The following is a 17,286-nucleotide window of genomic DNA, read 5'->3' as shown; positions in this document are numbered from 1 at the left end:
GGCTAGTGTCTACACAAAAACCTGTATACATACCCTCCTTCCTCTAAGAGGGCAGAGAAGATGCTCAGTTTCACTTACTTTTGTATCCTCGGGCACTATCATTGTCTCACACATAGGGAATACTCAATTTGTATTATCATCTCCTTAGATTTAGAGATATTTTTCCCCAAGGTCACACAGTTAACTAATGACTGAACTATAGTCATAAACTAGGTATTCATTATATTCAGTAATGCAAAACAGAAAGGGAGAGATATCAGTCTTAGATGTTACACAAAAGAAAACAGCCTTATCTACACAGAAATAAAATCCACAACCATACCCTCATTGCCACTAGGTGCAAACTACTGTAGTCATCCTTTTATTACCATATATGAATTTTTAAGAATGATTTTTTCAAATAATTTTTATAATTTCTACAAAATATATTTTATTTTAAATACTAAATAAGCCTATAATAACTTGTCCTAACAATGATGTGAAGATCTGGCAGCATTAAAATAATCTCATTTGCTATGAAAAAAGATAACATTTAGTCTTTATTTGAAAATTTTAGGTTTTGATAATTTTAAAAACATTTTCTGATATGCTTTTAGATTTCAAGATGCAGAACACTATCTTCATTGCTATGAATAAAGTGTTCAATTAATATTCAGTGTCTTTTAGTTGGTCAGTATAAAACTGTTTTTGCATTGTAGTCTCAAGTATTTGCTTCATGTGACTTCCTTCCACATTTAAAGAATTTCTACTTAAATGGGGTTTGGTGGATGGTAGGAGACCCAAGTTCTGGTAACTAACCTGCAACTTTGGGCAAGTAGCCAGGTTTTCAGTTTTCTCATCTTGAAAATGAAGCCAATATTTGCACTTTACTGTTTATTTATTATAACTCAATAAAATCATTAGACAGGGATAGATAGATAGATAGATAGATAGATAGATAGATAGATAGATAGATGATAAATGGTAAATAGATCTTACCTGCCAAAAAACAAGAGTCTTAATCAGCAAATAATTAGCAAGACTCTAAAGCTTTCAGATGCCTCTTCACTATGCAAAAAAAGCTAACTGAACAATTTCCAAAATCAATTGTTTGTCTTATATAAATCTATTTGGTTTATAAGTGTTCAACAGTCCGCATGGGTGTATGGCTAACAGATTGAGCAGTCTGCACTCGCATTAGTTTATTTTTCATTTTTTTGCACTTGGCTAAGAAAGACAGAAGCATTGCCACTGTAGTGATGTAGTCAGGAGTTCCCAATAAATACAGATTCCCAGGAAAGGAAAACAGAATGGAGATGCTGGAGGAGAGAAATACTTACTAAGTCAGTCCTAATAGTTCTACTCACACTAATTCTTCTGTAGTTACACTCTGCCTGTGTTTATGGTTATTTTTTTTTTTCTCTTTTTACTAGTGGTGCAAACTTGGGCAATTTATTTAATACCACAAAACCTGTTTTCTCATCAATAAAGTGAGCATGGAATTAATTCCTACCCCATAACATTGTTCTAAGAATTAAATAATGTAGCATGTTTTTATGACCTGCATTATGCCTGGTATATTTTTTGTGCTTAATCAGTGTTAGCTACTAGTAACAGTTAACAGTAACCATTAACAGTGATGGAGAGTATGTTTCTTATACTGTAATTCATGTGGTAGTGTCCCTATGGCTGGTTGGTCAGTTGTCCTTCCATAACCGTCCATTGTGACACTTCTGGATCATTCTGTTTGGACTGTTTTCTGGAGGGAAATGCTCCCCAGAGCATTCCAGTTTGGGCTGAACAGTTACCTGCAGCACGAGATCACTCAGCTATTTCCAGTAACTCCATACTGCTCAGTTTTGTGTCAGGAAAACAGAAATCACATAGTTAGGCTGAATGAAGATAATCATTTGTAAAAAAAAAAAAAGAAAAAATCCTGTGTGTTAAGGAACTGAAAAGGTGAAAACAAACTAGCGAAATAGAAAACAAAACGAAACATTCACTATAGTATAATAGAGTAAGCAATTGCAGGAAGCAGCTACCACTTCTGGGGCTGGGGAAACAGAGGAAAAGGTTGGGGTTATCAATTTTTATGTAGAAAATGGACTTTTCAGAGCTCAAACTGTGAGTAGAAGGTGCTGCTCCGTGGTTGCTGCTATAGCTGAGCCTAGAGGCGGGAACCTGTAGGGCTGTAGCCCAAACCTCTAAGGAGGCCATAGCAGCTGGCTGGTACTGAGGTCTCTGAAGGAATATGAAGAGACTGTTCTGCAGATGTTACAGAATTACTCAAACTAGATTCAGCTGCTACTACTGGACTGAATTGCCACTGCCAGGGTAAAGAAATAAGGCTGGAGTAAAGCTGACAAGAACAGGAAGCCAAAACAAAAGCAGGAAGCAAATTGGGAAGAGTCAAGTCCTCTCTTTGTATTCCAGTCTCCAGTCTCCCGCTCAGGTCCTTAGTTGGCTGAGCCTACCAAGGAGCTAGCTGGTCCCCACAGAAATGTGATTTGCAGAGTCCCAACTCCAAATGTCACTAAACAAGGGTCTGAAGCTGAGAGATAATATTTTAATAACTGACCCTCATTTATATCCTATTGTTAGCCTATTTCCCAGGTTTGGGAATTCTTGTATAATTGGGGATTTTCAACCCTTAAATCGTTTTAGCTTAGAAAATGTCTCTACACAAAGTTCCATCATAATGTGATACATGCATCCAGCAGTAACTTTTTCAAAAACTGATTTAGTTTCTATCCATGGTTTCAGGGATCATAGAAGAGTATCACTAAATAATAGATATGAGTGGTTTATTTATTTGTTTATATTACAGAAAGCAAATTATTGCCCAATAATTTACTGTATTTGAGGCATTTTCTTTTAAAAAGTCTGACTAAATGAAGGACATACATATAATTAAAATGAAACATATATTTATACTCTTCCAAATCAAATACAAGGAGAAGTATGCCTAAAATTATCAAATATCCCCGAGGAATGTTTTCAATTTCTAACATATTAGCTGTTTTAATTCTAAGATATTACCTTTCTTCAACAGTATCAGGAAAGGCACTGAGCTGTTCATAACCTCTAGTAGTGAGTAAACTTCTGAAATGCCAGAAGTACTTTGTCATATAAAAAAACATATAGGTATAAGTGATTTAAAATGGATATTCATTGCTTAAAGCTGGATCCATCTTGACCTGTGTAAATTAACATAAAAGAAGCTACCAGAGTTTCAGTTGGTGAAAAAAACTCTAGGTGGCACCTGTCTCAGATCATTGATTATAGGGCACAGTGTATATTCATGAATATTAGAAAAACATATTAGCAAAAAGCAATGCATGTTTCATTATGCAAATTTAAATTACCATCTGGTAAAATGGAATTCCACTTAAAATTCTCGGAAACCATACCATGGCACCATTGACAAAAGGCGTGATTTGGAATCACTAGAGGAGTTTCAGGCCTTGGTGTATGTGCATTAAACCTGAGGGAATCATCTCATTCCTTTTTTACGGGTTTCCTTCATGGGCAAAATGGCTTGACAATACATGATACAGGATTCTAAGTAAATAGAATCATCTGATTGATTTATAACCCCTCAATTGCTATATGAATACATTAATTTTTTTAATTATATAAGGCGGTATGTAAGATATAACAGACAGCAAAATTGCACAAAATATAAAGCTTAGATTAAGGTCCAAATATTGCCAACACAGTAATGGACAATTTGAATCAGCTTGTCTTTCAAAGCATGTTCAAGAAGTATTTGCACAAGATTGGGGACAGTGAATAGTTCACTGAAAATCTGGGAAAAGTTTAATGATGAAAAATAGAAATAGGAGTTGTTCATTTACTGGCCTCAAGTGAAGTGTGCCTTTAAAAATTGTTTTCTGATTCAGTTGTAACCAAAAGCTTATTCAAAGTCGAGGTGGAAATTATAAACAGATTTTATGATTTTTAAGTACTTCAAACAGTATAAAAACTGGATATATTAGAAGGCTCTAAGAATCATTCATGTAGATTTCAAATATATCCTTTCTTAAAATTGAATAGGCACCATAATGTGGTTTTGTAGACTACATTTATCAGAAGTTAAGCTTCTGAAGAGAAGATTGTGAGGTTGAGGATCTCTGGCCCTCTGGTTTGTGATCTTCATTTATCTGCTTACAGGCCCCAGTGAGAACATGGCCCTGAATTTGGTGGCAGGTCTTGCTTGGCTCTGGCAGGGCATTTGTTTAGCCCCAGGTCCAGACCACATATTTTTATTAGCGTTAACTGCATAGTGACTGTAAGTTTGGGTTCGTATGTAAGGAAAATGAAGAACTCTTTTTGTGAGGGAAATTTGGAAGAAAACAGGTAATTATTAACTCTTAAATTCCTATTATCTAAATTAAAATATAGTGTTCAGTGACAAAATAATATGCACATATTACATTTTCAAGATTTTTTCATGAATTTTAAAATCACATAAGTTGACAGTGAAAATGGGCTTGAAATCAAAAGTCTAACAATCAGGTAATGATTTGTTAGACTGTGGTATATTTACTTGAGAAAATGCACCACAGCAATTAAAATAAACATTAGGGAAACCATTTAGCAAACTTGAGAAATGTTTTTAGTATGAACCAAAGAGAATTAGCCTGGGTATATGACTATACATATGTTTTCAATTATGTGAAAAATATGGATGCTTGTGGAAAAAAGATTAGAAAATGACAGTAGTTGTTTTAGGGTAAAAGATTGAGTGTCGTGTTTTTTGGGTTTTTTTTCTAAAATGTTAATTTATTTTAAGTTTAATAATAAGCTTTTGGTAAAAACAAAAATTCAAGATTATGTTTATTTTATTTATCAATATGCCATTAAATTACCTTCGTCCAAAAAGCAATGAATTTTTAAGAACTAATACCTCTATTCTTCCTAGAGACAAGATGTGTGTATTTTAATCAAGTAAATCAATATGAAAATTGTTTACTAGTTTTTAGCATTTGCTTGATAATGAAATTACACATCTTAGATATTATTAAAGCAAACAAAATTCCAAGCAATAAATAGGCACATGAAAAGCAGAAATGTTTATTAAATAAAATAAACCCTTGAATTCCCTCAGTGGGTTACTTTTACTAAAATTTGACTACGTTTGTTTTACTTACTGGTTGAGAGTATGTCTTTTAGAGTTTTTATCTTAAAATAGACCTTAGGGAACAGAGAATTATGTGTATGACTTCATTAGAAATCATTTGACCTGTAAGTATCTATTTGACAGTATTATAATAATATTAGAGACAAATGAAGGACCATTAAAGGAAAAGAAAGAGAATATAAATCTTAGAGTGGAAGAACTGAAAAAAAAAAAAAAACACAAAATGAAGGAAGAAATTTATTTTAAGCTTTTAACTGTCCTTTGCGATTTGCATCCCATTTAGTTCTATTGGATAGCAATTTTTGTTGGACTATTCTATGGATATGATTCTGATGAAGAAGCCAAAGTTAATGTCTACTTCCCTCTGGATTTAGAATTCCTAAATTTCATCTTATAATCAGCCACCAACCACCTTTCCCATCCTTATCTTGTTATGTTTATAAGCTTTAGGAAAATACCCTTCTTCCTTTATTTTATTTCTGGTAAACTTAACTTGGCCCAGTGAAAATTAACAAACACCCAACTCCATTAAAATGAAAAATCATGCTCTCATGTGATATACCCATTTAGCTTTGTATTGTGCGTTACATAGCACTTTTTAAAAATTAAGTTTTAATGCTACACATCTTCCCAACAGAGCAGCAGAATGAGTTGGTTAAACCTTGCCTGATTTTATGGTGAGAAAAGAGTCATCTTTCTGAATTTACAACAGAGAGTACAACACGTACTGAGTATGTTACTAAAATGTATATCCCATGCAAAAAATATGAGCAAATACACAAAAATGCAGTGAACAAGTGGAGCTTTCTCTTCTCAACATGAGATCAGGCCTGGCCAACCGTGGTAGCTCTGTAATCCTTGGTTGGGGGAAGGGAGGAGAGCAATAGAAACACTGATAAACATTTCAGTTCCCTATAAAATATTACTGAATTTTGTTGTAACCAAAGTAGCAGTGAGTACGGTGGTTTTTCTTGGCCTACATTTGCAATATAGCATTCTAACATCAGTATATATTTTCATTATATAAATTAATTGATTGATTGATTTGCTTTTTAGGGCTACACCCATGGCATGTGGAGGTTCCCAGGTTAGGTGTCTAATCGGAGCTACAGCTGCCAGCCTACACTACAGCCACAACAACACAGAATCCAAGCCATGTCTGTGACCTACATCACAGCTCACAGCAATGACAGATCCTTAACCCACTGAGCGAGGCCAGGAATCCAACCTGTAACCTCACGGTTCCTAGTCGGGTTGGTTTCTGCTGCACCACGATGGGAACTCCCCAGATTTATTTATTTAATAAATCTGCTAGACTGTATTTTCAAGTGCTGGGGAAATAGTTCCTCCAAAAGAGCTTGCCTTTCATTTCAACCAGCAACTTCCACCCTGGAAGAGAACAGTCAATCACCATATTTCTTTTTCCTCCATAGCTTTGGGTGTTATAGCTCATGCAAAGTGTCTTCCTATTTTGGTTCACTGACTTAAGTTGTCCTATGAATTCAGCTTATAAATAAGTAATGCAGACCTTGTTTTGTGATTGAAATGAGGGGCAGGCTTTGTTGACCCTTTTGATTTTCAAGGCCCTAGTGATATGAATGAGGTTCACAACTCTTTTCAGCCTCATCCTTCCTATACCCTTTGAAGTAAAGTCTAATGTGTTGACATCCATGACCTGTTCTTTGCTGGCAGTTCTTGGGCTTTAATGGACTTTGCTTATGCACAGAGGATGGCACCTCTCCTGAACTCTGTCTCATTTCATTTCTGTTCCTCTCCAGGCATCCTTTAGCATTTCCTCAGCATGTTTCCGAATCATTTTTGGATACTTTAGCTCTCTAATGTAAGAGACATTCTTAGGACTAAGTTCTGCTTTAAATGTGGTTTATATATAACTTTTTTTCACCCACAGTGTCAGTTTTCAATGTTTATGAGTGAATATTTGGAAAACTGCTTATAGTAACTGTTATTATACTTCATATATTATTTTCCAAAGAGAGATTATCACATTTTCATCTGTATGTATAAATGAGATGCAATCTTATAAAGTAATCTGGTAGAGGTATTCAATATTTTAGTTTAAAACTGTTCAAGTTTTCACTTTTATGTCTCTCATATTAGATTATTTTTATTGACTGTTTTAAAGCAATTATGAGAATGTAATCCATATAATGATATCTTAGTAAAATGTTTATCAATCATCAGTCTAAGTCAATAATGCTATCTTCTTAATAGTAGACAATGTAATGATACCTCCTGTTCACTGGCAAATAGTTTTAAAAATAAATGAGTACATATATATATATTTATACATAAAGTCTTTTTTAGAGCCACATTTGTAGCCTATGGAAGTTCCCAGGCTAGGGGCTGATACTGAGCTACAGCTGCCAGCCTACACCATAGCCATAGCAATTCAGAATCCAAGCTGAGTCTGCAACCTATACCACAACTCATGGCAACATTGGATCCTTAATCCACTGAGCGAAGCCAGGTATCAAACCCATATCCTTATGGATACTAATTGGTTTTGTAACCTACTGAGACACATGGGAGCTCCATATTTTTTCTCTGACTCTTTATGCTATTCAAATGATCTAAGTCACACAAAAATGTGCTGTGTGTATGCAGTAGAAATAATATGAAATTTTGAATCTATTAATTATGCATTTATATAAATGAGTAAATACTCTTACACTTTTATTCCTTTCATTGTTTGATGGAAATGCATTGATTATGGTGAATATCATTTTTCACTTTTTAACAGAAGCTTCAAAGAGTCTCATTGATATTTTTTTTTTTTTTTGTCTTTTTTGCCATTTCTTGGGCCGCTCCCTTGGCATATGGAGGTTCCCAGGCTAGGGGTCGAATTGGAGCTGTAGCTGCCAGCCTATGCCAGAGCCACTGCAACGCAGGATCCGAGCCGCGTCTGCAACCTACACCACAGCTCACAGCAACGCCAGATCGTTAACCCACTGAGCAAGGGCAGGGATCAAACCCGCAACCTCATGGTTCCTAGTTGGATCCGTCAACCACTGAGCCACTACGGGAATGCCGGTATTCTTTTTTGTTAGAGAAGTTGTTAATAGCTAACTCCAAATAGTCTCCATTTGCACATCAATCAAATGGTCAGAATAATTAAAATTATCCTGATAAACATTTCCCACCAGTACTTTAGTCAACAAAGTTTTGTCCTTGAGCTAGCACCAGTTTCATTCAAACTCAGTCTCCTTTTTTCTGTAGTTAGGAAAGTCTTTCCTTACTTAAGAAAGTCTCTATAGAGATATGTCACCATATTGATGTGTTTCTCATAGCTGTTTTCTTTAAGCTGACCACACTTCTAATGGTTTTTCTTCTGAGCTGTTTTTGATCATTCGGTAATTTTCTTTGCTTTGTCCGTGATTCTGCATGACTGTTTCCCCTTTTCAAACTAATGTGTTAATAAATGTCTGATGTGTAAAAAGAAGATCTCTGTTCCTAAGAAGAGTAAATCTGTTAAATCAAGCAAAGAAGTGTACTTGGAAATGAAGGTCGGCATAATTTCAACAAATTGCAAAGCTCCTTGTCCTTCCATATCTTAAAAATGAATTCCTCTTGGAGGGTCAGATTCTAAGTCCAGAAAGATAGATTAGAGTTAGCATCCTCTTTCTTTAGTGAAAATGAATCTTCCTGAGAACAATGATAACAAAACCCTTTTTTTTGCTTTTTTATTTATTTTTGAGATTTTTATTTTTTCTATTATAGTTGATTTACAATGTTCTGTAGCACAGGGAACTATAATTAGTCATTTTTGATGGAACATGATGGAGGATAATGTGAGAAAAAGAACGTGTGTGTGTGTGCGTGTGTATGTGTCACTGGGTCACTTTGCTGTACAAAAACATTTACTGACATTTTTTTAACAAAGCCATCCTCTTAACCATCTCACATATTTGCTAGAACACTTTGATATAAACCAACTCTCAGCCACATTTGTCTTTTATGAAGGTTATTTGATTACCACGGCCGTGTGCCTCCACCTCCCCGCGCTGTAATTCCACTGAAACGTCCCAGAGTGGCTGGAACAACTACTCGCAGGGGAAAAGGAGTCTTTTCCATGAAAGGAGGATCGAGATCTACTGTCAGTGGATCTTCTTCATCCGGCTCGAAATGTAAGTGGTCTTCTTTAATTTCCTTTAAAGAAGGGTGGGGATACTTATTGCATGAATATTTGTATTCAATAAGTTAATCAGTAACTGTGGAATGTTTACTATGTACAAGGTATTAGAGAAATTTTTAATGGGTAAGAAATGGTCTCTGCTTTTCACTGCACCACATTGCAGTAGGGAAAACAGACACAAACATTACTAAAAAAAAACTCGGGATGGATTTGAAAACTATTTTATCAGAGTGAATAGCGGGCATTCTCTTGGTCCACTTAGCTTGTGACTTATTAAATGTCTTGAAATATAACACTGCTTTTAGTGAAGAAAAAATTTCACTTCAAAAACGAGTGCATATTCTGTATTTTCAGGGAGACTATGCAAAATCAGTGCGTCTTTTGAACACCTGAGCATTTTGATAATTAAAATAGGCAAAGTACATAGTAGAGATGTTAGATCGGTAACTTTCCAAACTATTCGAAAATCATGAGAATTATGTACGTTAAAACATATGTAATGTCATAAAAATTTTAAAATTTACTTAATTTCACATTAATTAGTAAAAAGTAGATATACAAATTTGTTAATTAAACACAATGCTTGTTTTTGGTCTTTTTGCCTTTTTAGGGCTGCACCTAAAGCATATGGAGGTTCCCAGACTAGGGGTAGAATCAGAGCTGTAGCTGACGGCCTATGCCAGAGTCACAGCAACGCGGGATGCAAGCTGAATCTGCAACCTACACAACAGCTCACGGCAATGCCAGATCCCTAACCCAGTGAGCAAGGCCAGAGATGGAATCACGTCCTCATGGATACTAGTCGGGTTCGTTAACCCTGAGCCACAATGGGAACTCCAAACATTGCTAAATTTTTATGGAATGATTCAGAAAAACCCTAATTTGTTATTAGAATAGTACTCCTAAGGAAAGAATAGCAAAATTTCTTGCGTTTCTTGAGATGATATTCTAGCAGAGACAGACATAGCAAACAAAGTAAAATCTGTGATGTCCCACAGCAGATCCTCACTGTGTCAAAGAAGCATAATGCAGCATAAAGCAATAAAGTTGGGAGCACTGTGCTTCATGGGATGGTATTTGATTGCTTCTCTGACTAGGCGGCTTTTGAGCAGAGACTTCATGGAGGGAAGGGAGTGAGAATGAGTTTGAAGCTATGAGAGACAGAGCTTTCTGGGCAGAGGAAATGATCAATGCAGAGCTCTTACATTGTAAACAGTCAAGAAACAAATCAGTGTGGCTACAGCAGAATGAAGGAGGGTGAGCAGTAAGGTCAGAGGGTAGATGGAAGTTGAATTCCAGGGCAGCTTGTTGGGCCATTGTAGAAACGTAAGGCAAATACTGTTACCCCAATTTTATTGACAAGTAAGCACAGAAAAGTTCCCATAATAAATGGTAGAGCCAACGCTAGAATCTGTGTTTATTCTCATTCCTGTATGCTATCTACTATTAGAACATTGCTTTTTACTTTAGTATCATTAGAAATACTAAGAACACTATATAAAATATAATACTTTGTTTTTGAATGTGCAAAAAGTAGTTACCCAAAGCCCTGATCTTTCCAGTAACTAAGTTTGTTGCACTCAGAAGTTGACTAATATAACCTAAATAGAAAATTATACAGATTTACAGTTCCCTGTGTACTTATCCATTTATCTAATTATTCTGTGGACAGAAAATATGAATTTCATTTTTTGAGTCTTAGTAATAAAAGAAAATGAGTTTATGCAACAATCTCTAAACAAAGTCTTTTATGTGCTCTCAGACTGTTTCAAAAGCAAGGAAGTTTCTTGAATTTGGTTCTTGCTATAGAAAACTTAACACTGAATTGCCTGCTAGGTTTATAGAAGACTTTTTTTTTTATCATAGTAGTACGAATTTATTCCAAATAGGAATGTCTTGAGCATCTATGGATTCTTTGCCCTGCAGCCTCTTTTAAAACAATATTTACTAATGGGAGCATTATTGATATTTTGGCCATGGCAGTTCTACATTGTTTAAGAGTATTCCAATCTATGCAGAACATTTAGCATTTCTGATCCCCAAACCCTAAATGCCAGCAACACTCCCCAGTCTGTAACAATCATACATGCCTTTATACATTTTTTAAGTCTTCCTTAAGGAGATGGTACTAATGGTTGCTGATCATCTTGGGCAAGTGCAACTTTATACAACTCAGCCACTTAATTCTCATGGACCCTAGTGATACAGAGACAAGTGGTCATTTCCAGGGGTTACTTTTTTATTTTTCATTTTTTAGTGCCATACCTGCTGCATATGGAAGTTCCCAAGCTAGGGGTAGAATCAGAGCTACAGCTGCCAGCCTACACCACAGCAATAGCAATGCGGGATCTGAGCCGCATCTGCCACCTACACCACAGTTCACAGCAATGCCGGATCCTTAGAATCCTTTAGCCCACTGAGCAAAGCCAGGGGCCAAACCTGCATCCTCATGGATATTAGTCTGGTTTATTTCAGCTGAGCCACAATGGGAACTCCCTCAAGGGGTTATTTTGATGTAAATATTTTAATATTCAAGTGATTAAGTTGGTTTTGGCCCTTTTTTTTTTTGGTTTCTAGTTTTCTTGGTTCATGAGAGATAATGGGAAGGGATTCTGCTGTGTAGCACTGGGAACTCTCTCTAGCCACTTATGATGGAACACGTAACGTGAGAAAAAAGAATGTATACATGTATGTGTAACTGGAGCACCATGCTGTACAGTAGGAAAAAAGTATACATATTTTTATACATATATATAAAAGAAAATAAAATCTTTTTTGAGGATCTTATTAAGAATTTCTCTTGGTTCCATAATAAGATTTTCTAAATAGAAAATAGGATATATTTTTCTGCTTTTAGCATATAATGCTATGTGTGTGTTTTATCTTGTTGGTTATATGACCCAATCCTATATAGATTTTGTTCTTTTGTGGCAAGTTAATATGTCAAATTCTGGAAGTGATTATTTAAAATCCTTTACCATGATAGTAACTTTATAAGGTTTTTCTTTTCTTGAGGGTTTGTTTTATTTCCCACACTAGTTTTTATATTATGTTTTATAATAGTAATAAGAAAAAGTAATAGCTAACACTTTTTTGATGTTTACTCCAAGACAGTTATTATTTCAAACATGTATTATTACATATATTATTTATTTATAAATTCATTTTAAATATATTAATTTTCTATGTTAATTCATTTGTTCCTTATAATGGCATATAAGTGAGATATTATTATCATTCTCATTGTACAGATATAGAAAATGAGGCATAGAAAAGTTAATATCCCCAAAGTCATTGAACTATTTAAAAACAGAACCAGAGACTACAGCCTGCTTCTAGAGCATCTGGTTCTAGAGTATAGGCTCCTGAGTCTGTGCCCTTTTCAATATTGTCTCACTGTAACTTCTTGGAGAACTTTAACTTTTACATTTGTATAATATCTCACTTACTCTCTTTAGCCTAGAATTTTATTTTGATACTTTGCTTGATCCTTTACTAGGAAGGCTTTGTCTTGGTCTGTATTTCCCTAATAAATTCATTTGTTTTCCTCCTTTTTTTGTCATTAGTTTCCTAAGGCAGCTGTATTAAATTATCTCAAACTAAATGGTTTAACAAGAGATATTTGGAGGCTGAATGTCTGAAATCAAGGTGTTAGAGCGATGATCTGCCTCTGTGAGCTCTAGGGGACAATCAGGTCCATGCCTTTCTCTTAGCTCTGGTATGCTGGCAGTCTTGGCATCCCTTGGTTTACTGTCACTTCATTCCCATCTCTGCCTCCATCATCACATGGTCTCCTCCCTTGTGTCTTTATGTCTGTGTCTCTTCCCTTTTTCTTATAAAATAGTGGTCATACTGGATTAGGACTCACCCTAATAACCTTATTGTTATTATATCTGCAAAGATGTATTCCCAAATAAGGTCACATTTACAGGTGCTGGGGATTAGGACTACAACATATCTATTGGGGGAACATTTCAACTCATAACACTGTCACTTTACTTTTGCATATTTCTTAAAAACAACGTATATCTGGTGGTTGTTTTTGAAAGCAATGTGAAATTCTTTCTTTATAGGGAAATTTAATTCTTTTACATTTATTTTATTAACTAATTTATTACGTAATCTTTCTTACTTCCGTATTCCAAGTATTTAACTTATTGTTTCCTCTTTTCTTCCTTTCTTTATGCTTGCTTAATGAATTTTCTTTTAATTCCTATCTCTTCCATGACAACTGCTTTAGTTTGTATATTCAGTCACTTGGCTTTTCTATTTCATTAGTGGCTATAATAATATATTAAAGAGTTATAAATAAAAACTACTCTGTTTATTTGCTTCTTATAATCAAACAATAGTTATTCTAACTCGCACCCAAGATGTGAACTGTAGAAAGCTTCTACTTCATCACTGTCAAACCACTTTGCCTCCTCCTCCACCCCTCATTTTTGCCATAAAACCTCACATTTTATACATAAACATTGGAGTTTTAGTATCCAGTTTCTGTTAAATATTTATATATTGTGTATCTTTTCTTTTTCAAATTCTCTTCACCTAGTATTTATTTTCCTACTCCAAGTGTGTGTTATCCTTATTATCTATTAGCACTTAATTTAAATTTTTATAAGGTTAATTATTTATATCCAATCTCTCTCTTAATTCTTAGTTTTCACATTACCCCTAAAATAATTTCTCTGGGTAAACTGAGAACATAATTTCTGGACCTATGCTTGCCTAAAAAGTCTTTATTGTTTCCCCACATATGCATATTTTGATTTGGTCTAGAATTATTTCATTATATTTCTTTTTCCCTTAATATCTTATGTACATTATTCCAACATCTAATCACTTGCAGTGTTTCACTGAAGTACTAATGTTTATGTCATTATTTTTTGTTAGTATTTTTTGCTCTCAGAAAACCTATAGCATTTTTATTTTATTTTTGAGAGCTCAGAAATCTCAACAGGCTATTATCTAGAAGCAAATATTTTACTAATTTTCCTTTGGACTTTGTGAATCTTTTGGGAATGAAAATTCTAGTGTTTTTTTTTTGGGGGGGAGGGAAGGGTCCTTCTTGAAGGAGGTGTAGTCTGTAGTGTCTGGGATGATGGATCACTAGCAGGGCACTACCAGCATTCTTTTGTATTTCCCGCAATGGCAGATTCAGAGGCATTGCTTTTAAGAATATTTGTTAAATTCTAAAGATATATTAAAATTCTCTCTTTATTAATGACATATTTCACAAGTATAATGTAAAGAAAAATTGGAATAAACATAAGTGTAGTTCTTACATTAAGTGCAACTACCAAAATACATAAATATAATGTATGAATTTAATGAAGATGAATGATACCTAATCTATTGCATAGAGAGTAGAAACATGAAGAAATTTGGAAATGGAGAACAAAGAAAAAGGTTGGATATTAAGTTTAACTAGTAAGTCTTGTTAAAAAGAAATCTCTTGTCTTTCACAAACTATTACATTTAAAATGGATAAACAACAAAGTCATGGCGTATAGAACAGGGAACTATATGCAATCTCCTGCAACAGACCATGATGGGAAATAATACTTTTTAAAATGTATATATATTTATGACTGAGTCACTTTGCTGTACAGCAGAAATTGGCATAACATTTTAAATCAACTACACTTTTATTTTAAAATATAAATAAATATAAACCTCAAAAATAATAAAAATAATAAAATAAGAAAGAGATTCTCTGTTGCGAGGGGCAATCATAAGACAAGCAAAAGATTAACATCGCTATAAATTCTTCACATACCCAGGGAGTGATTGCCTGGCTGAAACTCAGGTGAAATACAAAAAGATCAGTCCATGAAATGAAATGAAAAACAACGAAATGATTCCTTCAGCTTTAAAAACAGTGTGATCAGAATTACCCAGAAGCAGACTAATTCTATTAAGAACATAATCTGGAAATTGGAAAACTAGAACTTGAGTCAAGTTGTGCTGTGGGATGATGGCTGGAATTTATAGTCTGTAGATGTACATTTTCTTACCTATGAAGTGGGTCTGACTAACTCAGAAAGGTGGAGTCATCATAGACAAGGAAACTACTATATCTTCTATGGCTTCATTGATCAACTATAAATTAGGCACCATTGGGCTAAGGTACAATGTTTTTGAACATTTTTTTTTTTTGAGGCACCTCTATACTATGTCCATAGTGAAAACACCAATTTAATTCCCACTAATAGTGAACTGGGATTGCTTTTTCTCCACATGTTCCACAATACTTATCCCTTGTCTTTTGATTATAGCCACTCCAACTGGTATATAGTGATATCTCCCTGTAGCTTTGATTTGCATTTCCTTGATGATTAATGATGTTGAGCATCTTTTTTCATGTACCTGTCAGCCATCTGTATGACTTCTGTGGAAAAATGTCTATTCAGATCCTCTGCCCACTTTTAAATCATATATATATATATATATTTTTTTTTTTGCTGTTGACTTGCATGAGCTCTTTAATAATGTTTTGCATATTGGCCCCTTATCAGATATGATTTGCAATTATTTTTGTCCATTTATTAGGTTGTCTTTTCATGCTGTTATGATTTTCTTTGCTGTACAGAATTTTTAAGTTTTATATAGTTGTATTTGTTTGTTTTTCTTTTGTTTTTTCATTTGTCATCATAGTCAAAAAAAAAATGTTACCAAGACCTATGGCAAGAAGGTTACGGCCTACATTTTCTTCTAAGAGTTTTATGGTTTTAAGTCTTACATTCAAGTCTTTAACCCATTTTGAGTTGATTTTTGCATGGTGTAAGTCAATGGTCCAGTTTTATTCTTTTGCATGGGGCTGTCCAGTTTTCCCAACACCATTTTTTAGAGAACTGAACTTTACCCATTGCACATTCTTTGCTTTTTTTTAAATTAATTGACCATATATGCATGGGTTTATTTCTTGGCTCTCTATTCTGTTTGTCAAGCTACATATCTCTTTTCATGCCAATACTATCCTGCTTTGATTGTTATAGCTTTGGAATACAGTTTGAAATTAGGGAGCATGGCACCTTTAGCTTAGTTCTTCATTCTTAAAATTGCTTTAGCTATTCAATGCCAATTTGTAGTTCCATATAAACTTTAGGATTGCTTGTTCTATTTATTATTCTACAAACAAACTAGTCCTTCTTACATGTAACCAATGAAAGATTTCTCCATGTCTCAATTTTTTTCCCTTTTGATACATATTTACCTATTTTGACTTCCACCTCTGTTCTCTGTCTTTTACCATTGGCTTTTTTTTCTATTTTTGCTCTGTACTATAAGATAGTTTCTTTCAACTTTTGCTCTCCTAAAATATTAATTTACTTTAGCAGCTTTACAACCAACACCTTTTTATTCAGAAATCAAGATTTTAGTTCTAGAAATTCTTGTGTGAAATTTATTCTGTTGAGGGGTTAAAGCCATAGCATTTTTAATAACATTTTCTGTCTTTGGTATTGCATTCTCAGTACCCACCTGCTCTAGTCATTTGCCTCATCTCTCTCTTACAAAAAGCTCCTTTGCTAAAAACCTTTCTTGTAGAACTTTTCAACATCTGTGTACCTCAAGCTATTTTTATCTCCCAGGAAGTGAGGGATTAACAGCTAATATGATTTCTCATCAAATTGACTAGTAGCTACATTGGGCCTCTTTTTTGACATGTGAGAAGGTTTCTTTGTTCTCAAGTATAAACTGAGATAGATGTCTGCCCAACAGTGCCTCTCCCCACAGGGAATGCCTCTGGTATCATGGAATACTCAGACTCTGCAAGAATTTTATATATTTTAAGGTACTAGGTATGGTCCCTCTCATCACTCTAAAATAATTTACTGGATCCCTCTCCCCTCCCTCCAACCCACTAGGGAACAGTAACATTCTTTCCTGCCTTCCAGTAGAGACAAGCAAGCCATTTTCCAAACACCTTGTACTTAGTGTTCTTCCTTGCTTCTGTGCACAAACACTCCAAGCCCATGCCTCTACCATCTTTCAGGGGACATGGGGTCTT

General features: G+C 34.6%; 1 protein-coding gene across 18 annotated transcripts in view; it reads left to right on the top strand.

Moving 5' to 3' along the window:
• Window positions 1–17,286, top strand: part of RALYL (RALY RNA binding protein-like) — a 774,288-nt gene that overhangs the window by 685,787 nt on the left and 71,215 nt on the right. For all 18 annotated transcript variants that reach the window (XM_021090630.1, XM_021090635.1, XM_021090620.1 and 15 more), the window contains one exon: window positions 9,104–9,267. In XM_021090630.1, the coding sequence (XP_020946289.1) occupies window positions 9,104–9,267 (164 nt within the window). The remainder of the gene's footprint in view (window positions 1–9,103; window positions 9,268–17,286) is intronic.

Source organism: Sus scrofa, chromosome 4 (genome assembly GCF_000003025.6).
Source record: "Sus scrofa isolate TJ Tabasco breed Duroc chromosome 4, Sscrofa11.1, whole genome shotgun sequence".
Classification (NCBI taxonomy): domain Eukaryota; kingdom Metazoa; phylum Chordata; class Mammalia; order Artiodactyla; family Suidae; genus Sus; species Sus scrofa.
Note: the sequence above shows the minus strand (reverse complement) of the source record. Positions and strands in the feature narration are given on the sequence as shown.